At 41.0% G+C, this 18,991-nt stretch overlaps 1 protein-coding gene across 3 annotated transcripts in view; it reads right to left on the bottom strand.

Moving 5' to 3' along the window:
- Positions 1–18,991, bottom strand: part of LOC141054238 (caspase-8-like) — a 221,199-nt gene that overhangs the window by 22,680 nt on the left and 179,528 nt on the right. For 2 of the 3 annotated variants that reach the window (XM_073551483.1, XM_073551484.1), the window contains one exon: positions 15,740–16,021. The exons of the other annotated variant lie outside the window; for it this stretch is intronic. In XM_073551483.1, coding sequence (XP_073407584.1) covers positions 15,847–16,021 — 175 coding nt within the window. In that variant the 3' untranslated portion in view covers positions 15,740–15,846. Of the gene's footprint in view, positions 1–15,739; positions 16,022–18,991 lie in introns of those variants that run through there. 3 annotated transcript variants of the gene reach the window in all.

The raw sequence follows: 18,991 nt of genomic DNA, 5'->3' as shown, positions 1-18,991 counted from the left end.
TGTACCAGCAGGTCCAGGAATTGGATAGACGTAGTGGAGGTATTAGCTGTGAAGCGGTGGCCCCAGGTATTCAAATTTAGATTGAAGAGCTTCCTCCTCTGTGCCGGTCCAGATGATGAACAGATCATCTATAAAGCATCTATAAAAGGCTATTTTGCCCGACGCAAGGTACCTCAGTTTCAGCAGTGGTCATCTACCCAAGTGGATTCAGAACATTCCATACGGGCAATATTGGTGTATACGAAAAATTGCACAGAGGATACTGATTTCATTGATGAGGCAAAAGTTTTGAAACAGCGGTTTCAGCAGAAAGGGTACCGTTAAAAAATTGGTCGAAGATGCATTCCAGAGAGCCAAGACTTTCACACAGAAAGACTGTATAAGTAGAATTATGAGTAATAAAGCTGCTTGTTCTTCTGGTACGGATCTAGGTAGATAGAGTTTCGTTACCACTTTCAACCAATCCTATGGTTTGATTAAGAAGCTCCTTACCAAGTACTGTTTTATCCTGAAAGGGGACCCAGTTTTGTCCAAGCATATTCCCCTGATCTAGAACGGTATTCCGCAGAAGCCGCACGTTACGGAACCTAGTTGCACCAAGCAATACCACCTTGAGTTCAGGTTCCCTATCCTCTCTCCCAATTTCTCTGAACCCTGGTTGTAATGCATGTAGAGCCCCCAAATGTCTTTGCTGCACTTCCATTTTAAATGGGGCACATGAATTTAAATCCAACACTACAGGTACCTCATACAAAATCAATTTTCATGTCAACTGTCAATCCATTTTTGTGGTGTACTTGATTGAATGTGGTTGCGGCCTACAGTATGTAGGTCAAACCATACAAACGAGGCATGCTAGAATGAACAAGCATTGACAGAATATCCGAAATGGCTTTCTCTTGCGCAGCCTTTCTAAACATTTGTTAACTGTGCATCAAAAAAATCTAAAAACTTTGAAACTATCGATTATTGACCACATACCTGATACCGTAGCTGATCGCTTCAACAGCTTAATCAATAGAGAAAGCTTTTGGATATTCAAGCTTGGCACTCTTGCTCTTGAAGGTTTGAATTTAACTATTGATAAGGTGACCAGATAACTTTATTTGCCTTTTTTATCAACAGTGCGTTTTATTTATGTGCTATTGTTTACATGCTTTTATTAAGCGGCTTTTTATTATTAATATGGGTTCTCGCTTTTTATTGGTCTACTAACCTGTTATTAATTTTTATCTATTTTTTATCTATATTTATTTTTTGCTCCTTTTTGCATATTTTATACACTTAAAACATGGTTAGCTCATGCTGTTTTATCTTATGCTTTATATGGGTTGTTTTTATCTTCTTTTTGATTGTAATATATGATATCTTTTTTTTGTAACATGTGACTATCATTTTAACATGTGACTGTTGTGACTATTGTGATTGGCTGCTCCTTATTTAAATACCCCATCCCCTATGTCATTAATAAAAATCCACCTGATGAAGACGGATCCTCCGTCAAAACGTGTTGTGGTTTAACCCCATCTCTCGTCTGAGTCTCTTTCCTCCGCTCCTAAGACCGTTTTCCACTTTCTCATCGTTATATTATTTGTGTCTTTATATTAGTTTTTGCTCGAAAAGATGTGCTAGGATTTCTTTTCAGGGTATGTTTGATATTTTTATGAACAACAATCCCCAAAAGAAAATGTAGTAAAAAATGTAAATAAAATTCAATTTATTCAATATTAAGATTAAAATTTGACAAACAAATCTGAGTCACTGTCCGGTCCCCTTGACAGTGGTTGGCTCCTCTGGTGACTGGATGTAAAAAGAACGTTCATGCTCGGGAACGGAGGGATACTGGTACTCAATCTGTGTATGAGAGCTGTGGTGCAATGCAGCTGGGACAGTGAGGGGCCTAGTAGTTATGCAGATCTCTGTGTGAGAACCCATCCACCATCGACACTTTCCAACACTTTCTCATTGCTCCTATCCTCCGTCGGAGGTTTTTGGCTGGAGCTGCGGTAGAGACCTGACATTCTAATATGCCCCTGGGTTGCTTCCTAAGCGCTCCTCTATGACCGCTCATTACTGACTCTAACAAATAATATAACGACACAGTTTTATTTTTGGCAAGTAGTACCACGGAGATACAAAATATATACTGAATAAAAGCAGTAGTTCTTGTTAAGTCATGTCTCATGTTTCTCAATATAACGTTATGAAATAAGTTGAAACATACTGTAACACATTTAAAAGATAGGAAGACAAGACACAAAAGGAAACGGAAAGGACTGCCCTCTGGTTAAATGCCTATCTCAAGGCAGTTCATCAATTTCGGGGCAATCGGGGATAGTATTGACTCCTATTACATAGTGCTTAGGCAGAGGAAACCTCCCAACAAATCCTCTACTTTTACATGGGTGGACATGGACCTCTCTCCAACCATATGTGAAATTATGGTTGTTGTAGCTGTTTTTGTTCTGACTCAATCTCTCAGGGAACTCCCACATACGGATTCCGAATAAGCTGGTTACCACGGCCCCACATTAGGTGCCAAAACTGTTGTAGCTGTTTTCGTTCTGACCCAAAATCAGATGTGCCAGATCACCAGTGAGGCCGAATTAAGAGATTAGGCCCACAGATAACAAGCGCTCGGAGAAAAGAATGCACACTGGTTGTGAGCAAATTACTTTTCTGTTTAATCACCCAAGAATGCAGTATTTTATACCATTTACAGCAATGTAACTCAATGTTACTCAGGTCATGATGATTTTATTTACCATGTACCCAAAACATATTTTTGCAGGCTCTTGAAAACATTACATATGAGATAAAAAAAGTATAAAATCCTTGAATCAGAGACTATGAGGCTACAACAATATATAAAAACAAATTCTAGCAAAAGAAGGAAAAACATTAACCCTTCTATATCAATTTACCCCTTTTGTAAATGGTATATCTCTGAAAGTCAGTACTAGGAAACCGAAGGGAACAGAAATCTAACTACAGTAGTTTGCTTGTCATATTATTAATTTTCATAATTCTATATTAGGCTTTCGTGAGAACCTTATGTGCCTTCCACCACCTAAATAAATGTATAAATTTATAATAGTAAGATTTAACATTTTGTCCTTAGCCAACAGTCACATCTGGGACTTGGTGCCTGAGGGTCCCAAAAACATTTCAGTAAAAGTGAAATACATCAATAGTATAAGTGGCAAATAGATATTAGGGGTCCCGTTATAAATTATGCCTTGAAGTCCAGGGTCTTCAAATTATACCTCTAAAAATGAAGCAAAAACTCAGAATGTTGCTGCATTCTTAAGGCCAAAATCTACTGAGCCACATAGCAGCTATACAAACAATATGAGGTATTGTTTTATTTTGCAGGAAAATACATTAGCATTAACATGTTGAAATAGCACCAATCATATTGAAAGTTGTTTTACAGTGAGTCATAACATTTTTCTAAAGGCTATTTTTCACACATAAGACAATTGGAAGTTCGACTATATAATTTCTGAATTAGCTTCTAATCTTCAATCAATAACATAGTAATGGTTTACTGCATTCAAATAAGTGGTTAGTCAAAAAAAAGTCTGCAATGTATAGGTGACAGTGCTGCAGATTTCATTATATGAATTGGGCCCTAAGATTTGCATAGATTGTTTTCCCATAGAGTAAAAACATGTCCAGCTCACGTTTCTGCATATATGGAGTCCATGGGTAGTGCAAGAATATAAATCTCAGTTGGAAAGGGGTGAATGTATCTCAAAAGAAAGAAAAGAAAATCCAGCACTTTGGTCTCCAATGACGGATAAAAAGTAACACGTATTTGAACATGCGAAGGTAAAAAAAAGTTGTTGTTGTTATTTGATAGGGATTGCTCCAATAAGGGTTACCTTGATGAGGTGGAGTGGCTTGGTATACACTTTTTTTCAAAAAAAGTATCGACTAAATACCCTGTATTTGTTGTCATCTTTTTACCAGCACTTGCTGATTACTGTCATATTTTTTACTGCAGGGTATTTTTTGCACATTAGTCATTCTGTGTTTTCTTTTTGTGTTTCAGTCAGTGGGTGGTGTGAATACTGTCCGACCGACTTGTTCACATTTGTGCATGTCACATGTGTTTTTAATCCATGTTCCTGCACAGTCTGACAGCCATTACACAGTACACAGCAGGAACACATGTATAAGATTATCTCAGCACAGGAACATTTTATTTAACACATCTAGCTGGGGAACTTATTATTCCAAGATGTATTAATTAAAATGTACTTTGATTGTGGGAAAACCCCTTTAAGGCCAGGGTCACACTTGCGAGTGCAATGCGAGAAACTTGCGCGAGTCAAACATGAGATATGGAGGGCACAGCTAACAATAACACGGGTTCACCACGGATGTACAAAAAACATAGTGTAAAAAAGAAGAAAAAAGAGGTACATCCAACAAGGGAACTCCAGTACAAAATATCAAAGTGAAAAGCATGTATAAATTTTATTGAGAGCATGCACACACCACAGCAAGATAAAAACACTTAAAAACACACAAAAAGCATGTCACAATCATATGATGCTGAAAAAGTGACTTTCCCACAAAAGATACCCCTATGAAGCAAAAATCTGATATAGGTATAAGTATAGCAGACAACTGGCCAAAAAGCCAAATGTGAAATATCTATAACGCTCAACATATGAACATAGATAATATATTGTAAAAAAGCCCCAAAAAGGGCAACACATTAAACACAGCACCATGCAGCAAAGGAACCCAATAATTCAGAACAGCCAAAAGATTATATTAAGGCTGTGCAGGGATTGATAACCTTTAAGTTAGAAAAAGGAAAAATGGGAGACCCTTACATATCCAGAGGTGAAGTGTTGACAATGAGCGGTCAAAAAAAGGGAAAGAATAACCCAAATAACAAGTAAAGCCAGTAATCTGCGGGGTAAATCAAAGAGGGAACTGCACCCCACGCGTATCGCCACGTAACGTGTGGCTTTCTCAAGGGAGGATGAAGCACTAATGGTGTGCATGCATTGTCGTTATTATATACACAGAAACATGACTAATTAATGAGCAATCAAAGTTACAAACCTATGAAGCAAGGGAGCACGGTGTGGCAGCGGCCATCTTGTCAGCGTTCCCAGTGTGGGAATAAAGTTGCTGACACCTAATGAAAGCGCAATTGAATACTACTGCGCAGGCGCGATGTAACGGCGGCCATCTTGTCTATCCCCTGTTTTAATAAAGTTCGTGACAAGAGTGACTTTGAGAATAAGCAAGTTTTCCAATGGACTCATCATGGAAATCGGAGATTTGATAGATCGAACAACTTCAGAGCCAGGAATCAAAATTCCATGGTCTCCAATTCGGGGGCAGGCACTGGTGAATCCTCTATGAGTGATTTTTTATCATCAGGAACAAGCGACCCAGAAAGCATACCAGAAGGGGCCAGCGGAAACGTCCAAAACCTCAGAAAGAGGGGACGTCGACATCAGGTCTGGTCACCGACATACAAGAGGCAGCTGAGGCAGCCCAAGCAGAAATAGGAATATCTACAGATGTGGCAAGCATGGATCTTGAGTGTCACAAGGTGGGTACTGCTAACACGACTACTACTGATGGAAACTTACAAATAATCAATTTATTTAGTTATGTTTTGTCGGACATAGAGATATCTGTCTTATCAAAAGGTCTTTCCTTTGCCCCTATGGGAGCTTTGGATAAATTTATTTTAACCAAGGACTTGTATCTTTTTTGCAGACAGCTTTCTTTCAAAATGCTGTATCATCAACCGTCCATACTTGATTCTTTGCCGAGAGACAAGCTTTTAATGACCTTTTGGATTTGTTACAAGAAAATGAGAATCCAAAAAAAGTGTCTGACAAACTGTGGCATCTGCCTTCACAAGCTACCCCATCTTTTGCCTTGTTTCCTACCATCCAAATTTTCTACAATCTTGTTAGCAAGGATATTGCTAAATTGAACACTACCAGCTTACAAGGTGAGAATTTTGGAAAAAAGGAAAGATTAGCGGTTAATAAGCTTAAGGATAATCCCTCCTTTATAATTAAGGAAGCGGATAAAGGTGGGAACATAGTGTTATGGCCTATGGATATGTATTTGAAGGAGGCTAAACGCCAGCTTAATAACATATCTTGTTATCAGGTCTTACCCTCTGACCCTACCAGTGTTTTCAAGAAGAAACTTGACCGGTTTCTTCTGGCTGCCAGACATAATGATATTTTGAGTAAAAAGGAACACACTTTTTTAACCACGCATTATCCTGTTGTCCCTATGCTATATCTTCTTCCCAAGGTGCACAAATCCACCTTGGAGCCACCAGGTAGGCCTATTGTGGCGATACGCGTGGGGTGCAGTTCCCTCTTTGATTTACCCCGCAGATTACTGGCTTTACTTGTTATTTGGGTTATTCTTTCCCTTTTTTTGACCGCTCATTGTCAACACTTCACCTCTGGATATGTAAGGGTCTCCCATTTTTCCTTTTTCTAACTTAAAGGTTATCAATCCCTGCACAGCCTTAATATAATCTTTTGGCTGTTCTGAATTATTGGGTTCCTTTGCTGCATGGTGCTGTGTTTAATGTGTTGCCCTTTTTGGGGCTTTTTTACAATATATTATCTATGTTCATATGTTGAGCGTTATAGATATTTCACATTTGGCTTTTTGGCCAGTTGTCTGCTATACTTATACCTATATCAGATTATTGCTTCATAGGGGTATCTTTTGTGGGAAAGTCACTTTTTCAGCATCATATGATTGTGACATGCTTTTTGTGTGTTTTTAAGTGTTTTTATCTTGCTGTGGTGTGTGCATGCTCTCAATAAAATTTATACATGCTTTTCACTTTGATATTTTGTACTGGAGTTCCCTTGTTGGATGTACCTCTTTTTTCTTCTTTTTTTAAACTTGCGCGAGTCACTCACATCAATACCCGGCACTGCCGCCGGCACTCGGGATCAGTGTGCGGCTGCATGTATTTCTATGCAGCCACATACTCCGGTCCGTGTGCCGGCGGCAGTGCCGGGTATTGATGTGAGTGACTCGCGTGAGTTTCTCGCATTGCACTCACAAGTGTGACCCCGGCCTAAGACTGATTAACATCATTATAACCTTGTAACATTTTACAATTATCTATTTTTACAGTTGGTTTCACACTTCCATGTTTCACTGTCCCTGAGTCTCATGACTCAAGCTCAGCAGCCTGATATACTGTATGCCAATAAGGCTATCGAGTTTGTGTCAGAAAATCAGTAACCAATCCATCATTCCATAGATCTTGATCTGTACTCGGACCATGAAATACCAATGTGTGAAATCAGCCAAATCCAGTGTACATTTGTTACTGTTGATTTGTCTAATTTTAATATTCCATGATGATTTTAGAACATTCTGCTAAGAATAACTAAACTTTTTTTATGTAATAATTGATCAGACTGCAAAAAGGCTTTGTAATATTGTAATCTTTGTAATATACTACATTACCTTATTTTGCTTTCACTGCCAAACACCATCCTGAAAGTGCTACTTTATCTGCCAACTTCATGCTTTTTGTTAATCAACACATTTTATTAATATATTATCAAAAGAAATCCAACAATTGTAAAAGCAGAATTAATATACATCATAAGCATAAGGGTTGAGAGACTAAATACAAAACTTCCAATGTATTATTTTGAAACAGCTTAACCGTTCCCATTCCTTCCCTCCCCCCAGCCTTTCTCGTACCTGATGTGCAACCTAACAACCGCCTTCTGAGTAATAAAGGGAATTTGTCACCCTGTTTTTAGCTAATAATATGGGGATACAGGTTGTATAAAACTGAAACTAGTCATATCTGTGTGCTTCCTGGATGATGCCTTGTTTATTTAAAATCATCTTTTTTTGGGCACATGCTACCCGGAAGATAATCTTGCCTTCTCTCTCATTATACTAGATTTTTCCTCCAACCCTTCGCTGCTTGCCTCTGATGTCAGGTGCATGTCCAAAAATCTCTTGCTTGCGCATTCTGCCTGCCGTTTCTCCTGGGCACTGTCCTGCCCATCTCAGAAAAGTGACTACAATTTTCTTGTGCGCAGGCACAGGAGAGTCACTGTCACTTCCAGTCACAGTGTTCTCCTGCACCCTGAAAACTTGAACATTGGGTGTGATTTGAAGGGCATAAAACCAGCCTGAGTGAATTACCGATGCTATGACCGTATTGAGCCTTGTTGTAAGAACTTAAGGATCTTCACATTGGATGTTAATAATGATATGGGACTGTGTGAGTTTGGGACTCCTTTATGTTTTCCCTCTTTAAGCAACACCACAATTACTGCCTCATATAACGATGTTAGAAGCTCCCCAGATAGGAAGGCATTATTAATCATATCTAAATAGAGTTGCAATAGATCCCCCTCAAACACTTTGTATATTTCTATTGGAAGTCCATCAGACCCAGAAGCCTTGTGATTGGCCATGTGCCCTACTGCTTGTTTGATTTCTTCTAACAAGATCGACATTTCTAGATCATCCTTATCTTTATCCTCCAAAGAGGGGAGACCCATCCACACTAGATATTCAGAAAGGTCCACATGAGAATAATTAACCCTAGAGGAGTATAAGTTAGAGTAGAATCTGTACAACCCATATCATAGTAAAAGTTTGCGTACTAACATTCCCCTCTGAAACCGCTAGATGGAATACATATGTGTAATCTCTGTGTGTCTGTGCCAACATTGTTAATAACCGAACCGTGGTTTCTCCTTCCTCATAAAACTGTTGTTTTAAGAACATACATTTACTGGACCAAGTGGATAACAAAAAGGATTTTAATTGTTTTTAAGCTTCCTCCAATTGTGACGTGTTCTCCAGACATTTATTCTGAATGAAAGCTTGTTTGGTCATGTGAATTCTAATTTGCAACTCCTCCCTCAAACTATCCTTTACTTTTTTTCACTTATTAGCATCCCCCTCAAAAAGGCCTTCATTGCAGCCCAAACTACATTAATGGGTGTAGAGCCCAAATTAGTTTAATATAATTCCCCGTTACTTTTTAATATTTTTGCAATTATTAATTTTGAGTCAAAAAGGATTCAATTTCCACCCCAGTGATAGTCTTGGCCTTGTAGGGTTTTGAAACAGTAGAGAGGAGTGATCTGATAAGGACCTGAGAGAGTATTCTATATTGGACAGAAAAGGTGTGAGAAGAGAATTAAGTCAATTCTTGAAAGAGCTTGACATGTCAAAGAGGCACATGAAAAACCCTAAAAGAGGGAGATCTCTCCCTCTAGTTATCAGATGCAGGTCGCAAATTAGGTGGCAAAAGAGAGGAAATTTGTCCTCACTACCCCTGGATTTTTATCTTAAAAAGGATTGTAGGTATTATTAAAGTTTCAAATAATTATTAAAGGAATATCTGGCTTACTAGAAAATTTCTCTAGTATTTTTTTGAGTGAGATTTTTGAGTTTGGAGGGGGAACGTATCCTACTACATGATACATTCAAAATGAAATATAGTACAACGAACCCTAACAAACCTGCCCCCATCATGCCATAAGGAGTCAATAGATTTGAAAGGGATCTTCTTATGTATAAGAAGGCTAAAGCCCCCGTTACACACTGCGATATCGCTAGCAATATCGCTGTAAAGTCACCGATTTTGTGACGTTACAGCGATATTGCTAGCGATATCGCTGCATGTGATACTTACCTCCGACCGGCTCCCCCGCTGGTAATCGCTGATCGCGTGAGAAGCTGCTGGACCATTCCTCGTCGTCCACTTCCTGCGGCGCTTCCTGCTGTGAGGACGAGCGACGCGTGGAGCCGGGCGGGAGGACGCAGGCTCGCCTCGTCTGACAGGTAAGTAGCGATCCCCGTCCCCTGCGATGTCGCTGGTGAGATCTGCCTGAGTGGCAGCTCACTAGCGACCACCCAGCGATTCACCAGCGATCCTGACCGCATCATATCGCTGGTCGGGATCGCTGGTGAGTCGCTAGGTGTAACGGTACCCTAACTCCTTTGGAGTAACTAGAGTATACAGAATGTAGGCTATAACCCAACTAGGACCTATGTACCAAGTTGATGGGATTAGTTAAATGTTTCTCTTGCAGACCTATGATTGCAAGGTTGGCATTCCTAAAATATTACAAAACTGCGTGCCCTTTAGAGACATCTCTCAAACCCCTGAGACAAGCTTAACCACTAGACCCATTCTTTAATAACCCAACATGGATATGTAAATAACATTAACCCCTTCACCCCGGGCCCTTTTTCGTTTCTGTTTTTCGCTCCCCTTCTTCCCAGAGCCATAACTTTTATTCTACTACTTTTTATTTATTTTTCTGTCAATATGGCCATGTGAGGGCTTGTTTCTTGCGGGATGAGTTGTATTTTAGAACAACACCATTGGTTTAACATGCTGTGTACTCAAAATTGGGAAAAAAAATTGCAAGTGCGGTGAAATTGCAAAAAAAGTGCAATTCCACACAACTGTTTTTTTTTTAGATTTTTTTTTAACTATGTTAACCAAATGCTAAAACTGACCTGCCACTATGATTCTCCAGGTCATTATGAGTTTGTCGACACTAAACTTGTATAGGTTGTTTTTTAATTAAATGGTTACAAAAAATCCAAAGTTTCTAAGAAAAAAAAAAAAAATGACATTATTTCCGAGACTGTAGCGTCTCTAATTTTCCTGATCTGGGGCTGGGTGAGGGCTTATTTTTTATGTGCCAAGCTGATGTTTTTAATTATACCATTTTGGTGTGGATACAATCTTTTGATCGCCCTTTATTGCATTTTAATGCATTGCTGCGACGATCAGAAAAAGTAATTCTGGCGTTTTGACTTTTACTGATCAGATTAATTATTTTATAGCTTGATAGATTGGGTGATTCTGAATGCGGCGATACCAAATATGTGTATATTTTATTTAATTTAATTGTTTTATTTTGAATGTGGTGAATGGGGGATGATTTGAACTTTTATATTTTTTAATTTACTTTAATATTTTTAAAAACTTTTTTATTTTTGCATGCTTCAATAGTCTCCATAGGAGACTAGAAGCTGCAGTTGTCCGATCGTCTCTGCTACACACAGGCGATGATCAGATCGCATATGTAGCTGAAATGCTCACTTGCTATGAGCGCCAACCACCGGGCGGTGCTCATAGCAATCTGGCTATAACAATCTGGCTGTAACTAATAAGTCATGTCAGACTATCTTAATTTCCTTCTATGACAGAATCACTGATTGGGTGGATCAGGGAAATGCTGTAGATATAGTATATCTTGACTTCAGCGAAGCATTTGACAAAGTATCTCACACAATCCTTATTGAAAAAATGGCTAAGTATGGAATGGACAAGGCAACTGTTAGGTGGATTCATAACTGGCTTAGTGATCGGACCCAAAGAGTGGTCGTAAATGGCTGCACATCCAGTTGGAAGAATGTCTCAAGTGGGGTACCACAGGGCTCTGTCCTGGGCCCTGTATTGTTCAACATCTTTATTAATGATTTAGATGAAGGAATTGAGGGTAAACTGATTAAATTTGCTGATGACACAAAGCTAGGAGTGACAGCTAATACTAGAGAAGAGAGAGAGAGGATTCAAAAAGATTTAAATAAACTGGAGCAGTGGGCAGCAACTAACAGAATGGATTTTAACAGGGAAAAATGCAAAGTACTACATCTAGGCAATAAAAAGGAAAAAAGCATATACAGAATGGGAGGAATAGGGCTAAGCAACAGCACATGTGAAAAAGACTTGGGTATACTAATAGATCACAGACTGAATATGAGTCAACAGTGTGATGCAGCAGCAAAAAAGGCAAATGCAATTCTAGGATGTATTAACAGAAGCATACAGTCTAGATCACGTGAAGTCATTATTGCCCTCTACTCCTCTTCGGTCAGACCTCATCTGGAATACTGTGTCCAGTTTTGGGCACCTCATTTTAAAAAAGACATCAACAAACTGGAGCAAGTTCAGAAAAGAGCGACCAGAACGGTGACCGGTCTGCAAACCCTGTCTTATGAGCAAAGGTTACAGGATTTGGGAATGTTTAGCTTGCAGAAGAGAAGACTGAGAGGAGACTTAATAGCTGTCTTCAAATATCTCAAGGGCTGTCACATTGTAGAAGGATCATCTTTATTCTCATTTGCACAAGGAAAGACTAAAAGCAATGAGATAAAACTGAATGGGAGGAGACACAGATTAGATATTAGAAAAAACTTTTTGACAGTTAGAGTGATCAATGATTAGAACATGCTGCCACGAGAGGTGGTGAGTTCTCCCTCAATAGAAATCTTCAAACAGCTGGCTGGACAGACATCTGTCTGGGATGATTTAGCGAATCCTGCTTTTGAGCAGGGGGTTGGACCAGATGGCCCAGGAGGTCCCTTACAACTCTACGATTCTATGATTCTATGATTAAACATGCTGGAGACCTCTGGATGTCATGTCGACCCATTGGTGACCCACGATTATGTGACGGGGTCACCGATGGGTGGGATTAGTGGCGCGCTTCCTGCGAGATTCTACCCGCGGCTTTTGCGGGCACATGTCTGCTGTTCAAAACAGCTGACATGTGCTGGGAAAGATGTGGGCTCAGCGCTGAAGCCCACATCAAAGGGAGGGACAGGACATGTACAGCTAATGTCGTGAAGGGGTTAATAGAACAACGTATATCAGGATACACTTTCTTAAGGTTAGCCAAAAACTAAAACATTAGCACACCAGGAAAACCTACCCCCTTAATCCATCACCAAACCATCCCCATGCCCAACATTGTCTAATCCTACCCTTTTGTCTAAGGGGCACAAGAGCGCACATAACCATCCGCTATGCTCTCCTGCTATATATACTACAACAAATAGCATGTTAATCTGATGAGTGTCAGAGCACAGCCCGAACTATTACTAAAAGAAACCACATGATGTTGATGGGCCAGGTTGGCTCAAGTCTTCTCTGCCCTCGCCTCCTCCCAGATCTGGCGTTCATGGGGGTCCACCCAAGGGCATTCTTGAAAGAATTGAAGAATGTAGTTGAACCAAGTCCCACCACTCTCAGTTTACTAGGGTAAATCATGGAGTATTGTATGTCCAGTGCTCTCATTTTTCTTTTAATGTCCAAAACCATGGAATGTTTGTGGTGAACTTCCACATAGAAGTCTGGGAATAATGAGATCCTTTGCCCGCCAATAATGAGATCCTTTGCGATGCACCAGCGATCCGACCATGATACGACCCGGTCAGGATCGCTGGTGCATCGCTAAATGGTCGCTAGTGAGCTGCCAAATAGGCAGATCTCACTAGCAATGTACCGACGCAGCAGCGGTCGTTACTTACATTTCACATGCAGCGATGCTGACGTCCTCCCGCCTACGTCCACACGTCGCTCGTCGGCGCCAGCAGGAAGTGCCCGACGAGAAATGGACCTGGCCGATCTCACGCGATCAGCGACAGACAGCGGGGGAGCCGGTCGGAGGTAAGTATCACACATAGCGATATCGCTAGCAATATCGCTGCTGCGTCAGAAAATCGGTGACGCTTTAGCGATATTGCTAGTGATATCGCTATGTGTAAAACCCCCTTAATGTCCCGCTTTTCCTGTGCTTTCCTTAGTATAGTGTCCCAGTCTTTATAATGAAGGATTTTGATCAATACATGCCTTAATTGTCTACCCACCAGCCCAAGTCTTGTAGGGACCCTATGAGCCCTTTACACCACAAACAGGGAGTAAGGGCCTCTTTGCCAAAAGTATCTATTAACCATTTTTCAAAAAAGCTGTCAAGGTCCCCTCCTTTTTCCAAATTACGTCTTTGTCGATCTTCTAAATAATTTGTTTTGATTATTAATGCTGCCACTGCCTGTGTATGACTCAGAATGTCTCTACGAATGGGGGGTAGTGCATCCTCCAATTAACGAACTCGACACTAAACTGTTGAAATGCGTTACGCCACTTTTTTTATCAGCCGGACTATGGAAATAGATTCCTGAAAGTCACCTATTTTGCCTGTCAGTACATGGAACACTTATTTACTGCATTTAAAGCATTAAGCAATAAGGGGGATTTCCCCAAGGGCACACCACCAAGAGACCATTCTTTTCCCATGGGAAGACTTCCCACCACAGGGGGGTTTTGTGCAGAAGGCGCCATTTCAGGAGATCCGTCCTCTTCCTCCTCCTGTGCTAAGGCTGAAAAATGGGATCCTGTTGGGGCTCCACTTTGAGGCCCCCGTAGACTTGAACGATCTCTGGCATGTAAGGGATGCATTATGTCTCCTTGCTTTCCTCCATCCCCTGGAAGGAAAGGACTCACCACCCCTTCCACAGCTGTATCGCAGAACTAGAAGTCCCGAGAAGCACCCAAGCCAAGCAAGGAAATGGCATCACGAGTAAGTAGCAGATGGCTGGGCCCGTCGCAGGTTCTCACTCCTCGCCACCTCATACTATCACTGGATGCTAAAATGTCCGCCATCTCCTTCTTTGCTTGCAGCACCCCAGGATTTTTCTGGCCACTCTATGGGAGATCTCAGGCAACGATTGTAGTCCAAGGCAGCTCAGCCCCTGACTTTCACCTTCATAAATATATAATAGAGGTTTGGCCCCCCAAGAAACTGTTTTTTGCAGGATATTTAGCAAGATGAGGGAAGCTCTGCCCACGCACGTCCACTCAGCTCCAGAGCATAGCTGTAAGGAAGACTGGGCTGCGGGCACCTGTACTGTGACGGGTCCGGAACTGTCGAGGCTGTGTCCCAGGTTGTCCGGGGGAAAGAATAGGGAACTGGACAAACCTTGTGACCTGGAATCAGGGGGCGTGGCAAAACGGAAAGTGCACAAAGCGACGGGCAGTTTTCAGCTGGCGGTGACAGAGCAGATGTGTGCGCAGCATGCTCCGCTTGGTGTGAAGTAGCACCGCAACGTACTGCAGGCGGCTTCACATGAGCACGTCGTTGAGACCAGCAACACAGGAAAGGCCGTGGGCTCCGTTAAGCTGAGTTCGTTAAGACTGTTCGTTGTGGCCCTTTTTGCTGGACAGTACACCGCAGATCTCCCTCGACAATAGACTGTACGCAGCTCCCTTGACATTGGCTACACACATTTATGGACTAGTGGCTCAACGGGTAAAAATGGAGACCACCCGTTGCCGCCCGAAAATATACCGTGAGTTGTGGAATCTCCTCTGAGGAGTTTGCATTGGCCGTGTTTGAGGCTTCAACCCTCATGAGATCATCCGCCGCTGAGGAAGCCTCGAACACGATAAGTTTATTGAGTGGACTGCTATCACATAGTTGTTGTCTATTCCTCTATCATTTGCAATTTAACTGTTTATCTCCCTGCGAGGAGTATCTTTACTCTTCAATTAAATTGTTAACCCTTGCTCTGCCTTTCTTGCGTCACTGCATCCTGCAACCTGCTTACATAGCCATGACCCCCGACTTCGTTCTTTTTAAAAGCTGGTTTCAGCCATTGGACTGACAAGAAATCCTGCTAAGTCACTGTTTTCACTGATCCTCCCTATGTGAACTTCTCATTGTCCCTCCCCAATGCTTAGATAGTGAGAGTGTTTGTAGGTTCTGACTACAAATTCTTGCTAGCCCAGCAGATGAAAGCAGTTTCTAAAAAGCATGAACATGGCAGATAAATTAGTACTTTCAGTGTGGCGCTTAGGAGAGAAAAAATACAAATTATGGTAATGGATTATATCAAAAAGATTCATAAGTTTGCACAAGATGATCAATAATTAAATTAAAAAAAGTTTAGTTTACTCATTAAATTACAAGATTAAAAGAATATATTACAAGATTAAAGGAATATTACACTGTAAACTGTTCACTATGAATGAGGTCATCAGCTTGCTTGTAGTCCATTGGATGGGATTGGTAAAATCAGTATTTTACGCAATGTAGATTGATAGGTTGGCATCTGTTTCACATTTAGAAATTGTCCTTTTTTATTTACTTTATACACTTTATCTGCTATCTTCTCCTGCACCTTTGTAAGAATTCTCGTCAAGTCCATTTTGCTTAAAAATGGAGAAAGAATTTGCATGTTAGTTTACAATAATGTCTAAGCAAGAACACAAGAAATTCATTGATAAAGTGGCACTCCCCAAAAACTTTTCTTGCACTACCTATTGCATTACCTATTTGCAATACATGTAATTGAAAAAGTAGTGATACTAATTTCCTCATCTAGTACTTTTAGGTGTCCTGTTTTACTCTCTCTGACATACCATGTTACCTACAGACTTGCTGAATTATTCAGCATCCTAAATGTCAACCAAACAAATCTGTCTCTCTATTTCTATGAGACTCAAAAAAATCTCTTTTAGAAATGAACAAACAAGTCTAATTGACAGTTTGCTTATATATAATTGTCCTGGGCAGCAGATTATCCTGTGTAAACATGAAGTGCCGAGAACAATGCCATTCTATGTGATCAGAATGATAATATTAACAATAAGTTTGTTCACATGAAAGTGCAGTCAGCCTAAGCAGGCTATTAAATGACTGCCATATAACCAGTCAGCAGTTATCTAAGAGCCGTGTTTTACCAGTGTAAATCCACCATTAAGGGCCTGTCACACTAAGTGATATTGCTAGCAATATCGCTATAACGTCACTGTTTTTTGTGACGTTATAGCGATATTGCTAGCGATATCGCTATGTCTGATACTTACCTCCGACCGCTCCCCCGCTGGTTATCGCTTATCGCGCGAGAACGTCCTGGACCGTTTCTTGTCGTCAGCTTCCTGCTGGTCTTCCTGTGGAGACGAGCGACGAGCATGGACGCGGGCGGGAGGACGTCAGGATCGCCTAGTGTGACAGGTAAGTAGCGACCCCCGACCCCTGCGATGTCGCTGGTGAGATCTGCCTGTGTGGCAGCTCACTAGCGACCACTTAGCGATGTACCAGCGATCCTGACCGCGTCATATCGCTGGTCGGGATCGCCGGTACATCGCTAAGTGTGACAGTACCTTTAGATCCATGTACCTTATAGCTGACATCTTGTCCGATTGTACTTGCTGTGAAGAAACCAGATTTTATCTTAATTTCCCAGACAACCATATTTTTGCAAAAAAGAATGACTTGCAACCTGATATATCATATACCATTGTGTGCGTTTATCTTTGACTGTTGATGTTTGTTGATATGCTAATTGTGTATTGTATTCTGGAACCACTTTGTTGACGTCTAAAGTAGATAGGGAAAAGATGTGATGGTGGACTTAAGAACACTGGGTAAATCTAAAAATAGATCACATGCCTTGGGTATAAAAGAGACTTTTCTTCTGGTTGGTGTGACGCTTCAGGATCTCAGCTGAGGGTACATCGGACCCAGCTGAAAGAACACAGGACTGCTCTCGGTTATCTCCCTACACTTGTCGTTATCTCCTCTCTGCGTGGAACTCAGACATAACATTTAGCATTATCCCAGCGAGTCAGAGGAAGGATGAGACCCTGTAAGATGTACCATCTTGGAATAATTGCTGGGATTGTTCTGTTTGCTATTGGGTGTTGTGGTTCAATAAAGTATTGCCACACTGTTTTACCCTAACCCTGTGTGTGTCTGTGTAATGTATTTCCCACAGGGAGATAAAGCTGGCATTCAGTGGTATGAGCCCTGGTCTATGCAGTCTTGCTAAAGACAGTCGGGCAAGCAGACGAGTGCACCCACTGACCCCGTTTCTCCACACTTGCTCACATCCTTTTCTTCTTCATCTGCTCCTGATGCCACAGCTTGTCTCTGAAGATGTCTCTTTTCTCCTGTCTTCTGCAGCACATGCCAACACCATACCTCCCAACTTTTTAACAAGTGAAAGAGGGACAAAGGCAGCGCGCCGCCGCAAATTTTAGGCCACGCCCCAACCACACCCATTTCGTGACTAGTCACACCCACGTCCACGCCCAACTGCACCCATTTAGCACTGCTGATCACACTGACTGGTACTGGGGGCATAGTGGCTGGCATTATGGGCACAGTGATTGGTACTGTGGGCACACTGACTGGTACTAAGGAAAATAAAGAGAGAAAACAGAGAGAGAGAAAAAAGAAAAAAGAGAGAACGAAAGAAAGAAAGGAGAGCGAGAGAGAAAAGAACAGAGAGAGAAAGAACAGAGAGAGAAAGAAGAAAGAAAAGAGAGAAAGAGGGGAAAGAACAGAGAGAGAGAGAAAGAAAGAGGGGAAAAAAACAGAGAGAGAAAGAAAGGGGAAAGAAAGAACAGAGAAAAATAAAGAGTGGAAATAAAGAAAGAACAGAGAAAAAGAAAGAAAGAGAAAGAAAGAACACAGAGAGAAAGAAAGAGGGGACAGAAAAAAAGAACAGAGAGAAAAAGAAAGAGGGGAAAGAAAGAACAGAGCGATAGAGAGAAAGAAAGAGGGGAAGAAAGAACAGAGAAAGAGAGAAAAAAAGAGAAAGAAAGAAAGAAAAAAATGAAAGAAAGAACAGAGAAAAAAGAAAGAGGGGAAAGAAAGAACAGAGAGAGACAGAGAAAGAACAGAGAGAGAGAAAGAAAGAAGTAAAGAAAGAAAGAACAGAGAGAAAGAAAGAAATAAAGAAAGAAGAAAGAAAGAGAGGAAAGAAAGAAAAAGAAAGAAAGAAAGAGGGGAAAGAAAGAACAGAGAGAGAAAGAAAGAACAGAAAGAGAGAAAGAAAGAAAAAAAGAAATTAGAGAGAGAAAGAAAGAACAGAGAGAGAAAAAGAAAAATAGAGGGAAAGACAGAACAGAGAATGAGAAAGAACAGAGAAAGAAAGAAACAGAGAGAGAAAGAAAGATTTTATAAAGATACTATAGCAGCCCGGCTCTTATTGTAATGCCCACTTGAGCCTCCCAATGCAGGACATATCATGATCCGCTCACATGGCCGGCATCCCTGATTGCAAGGTGATCATGCTGTCGGAGGAGGATTGATGGATCTGAAGCATTCCTGGTTCCGTCACAATCTCCTCATGAAATTACCTAATTTCCGGTCAGCTTCCAGTACATCACTTC

Source organism: Dendrobates tinctorius, unplaced genomic scaffold (genome assembly GCF_039654945.1).
Source record: "Dendrobates tinctorius isolate UK_male_01 unplaced genomic scaffold, ASM3965494v1 ptg000177l, whole genome shotgun sequence".
Classification (NCBI taxonomy): Eukaryota; Metazoa; Chordata; class Amphibia; order Anura; family Dendrobatidae; genus Dendrobates; species Dendrobates tinctorius.
The sequence above is the reverse complement of the archived record's forward strand: the minus strand, read 5'-3'. Positions and strand labels throughout refer to the sequence as shown.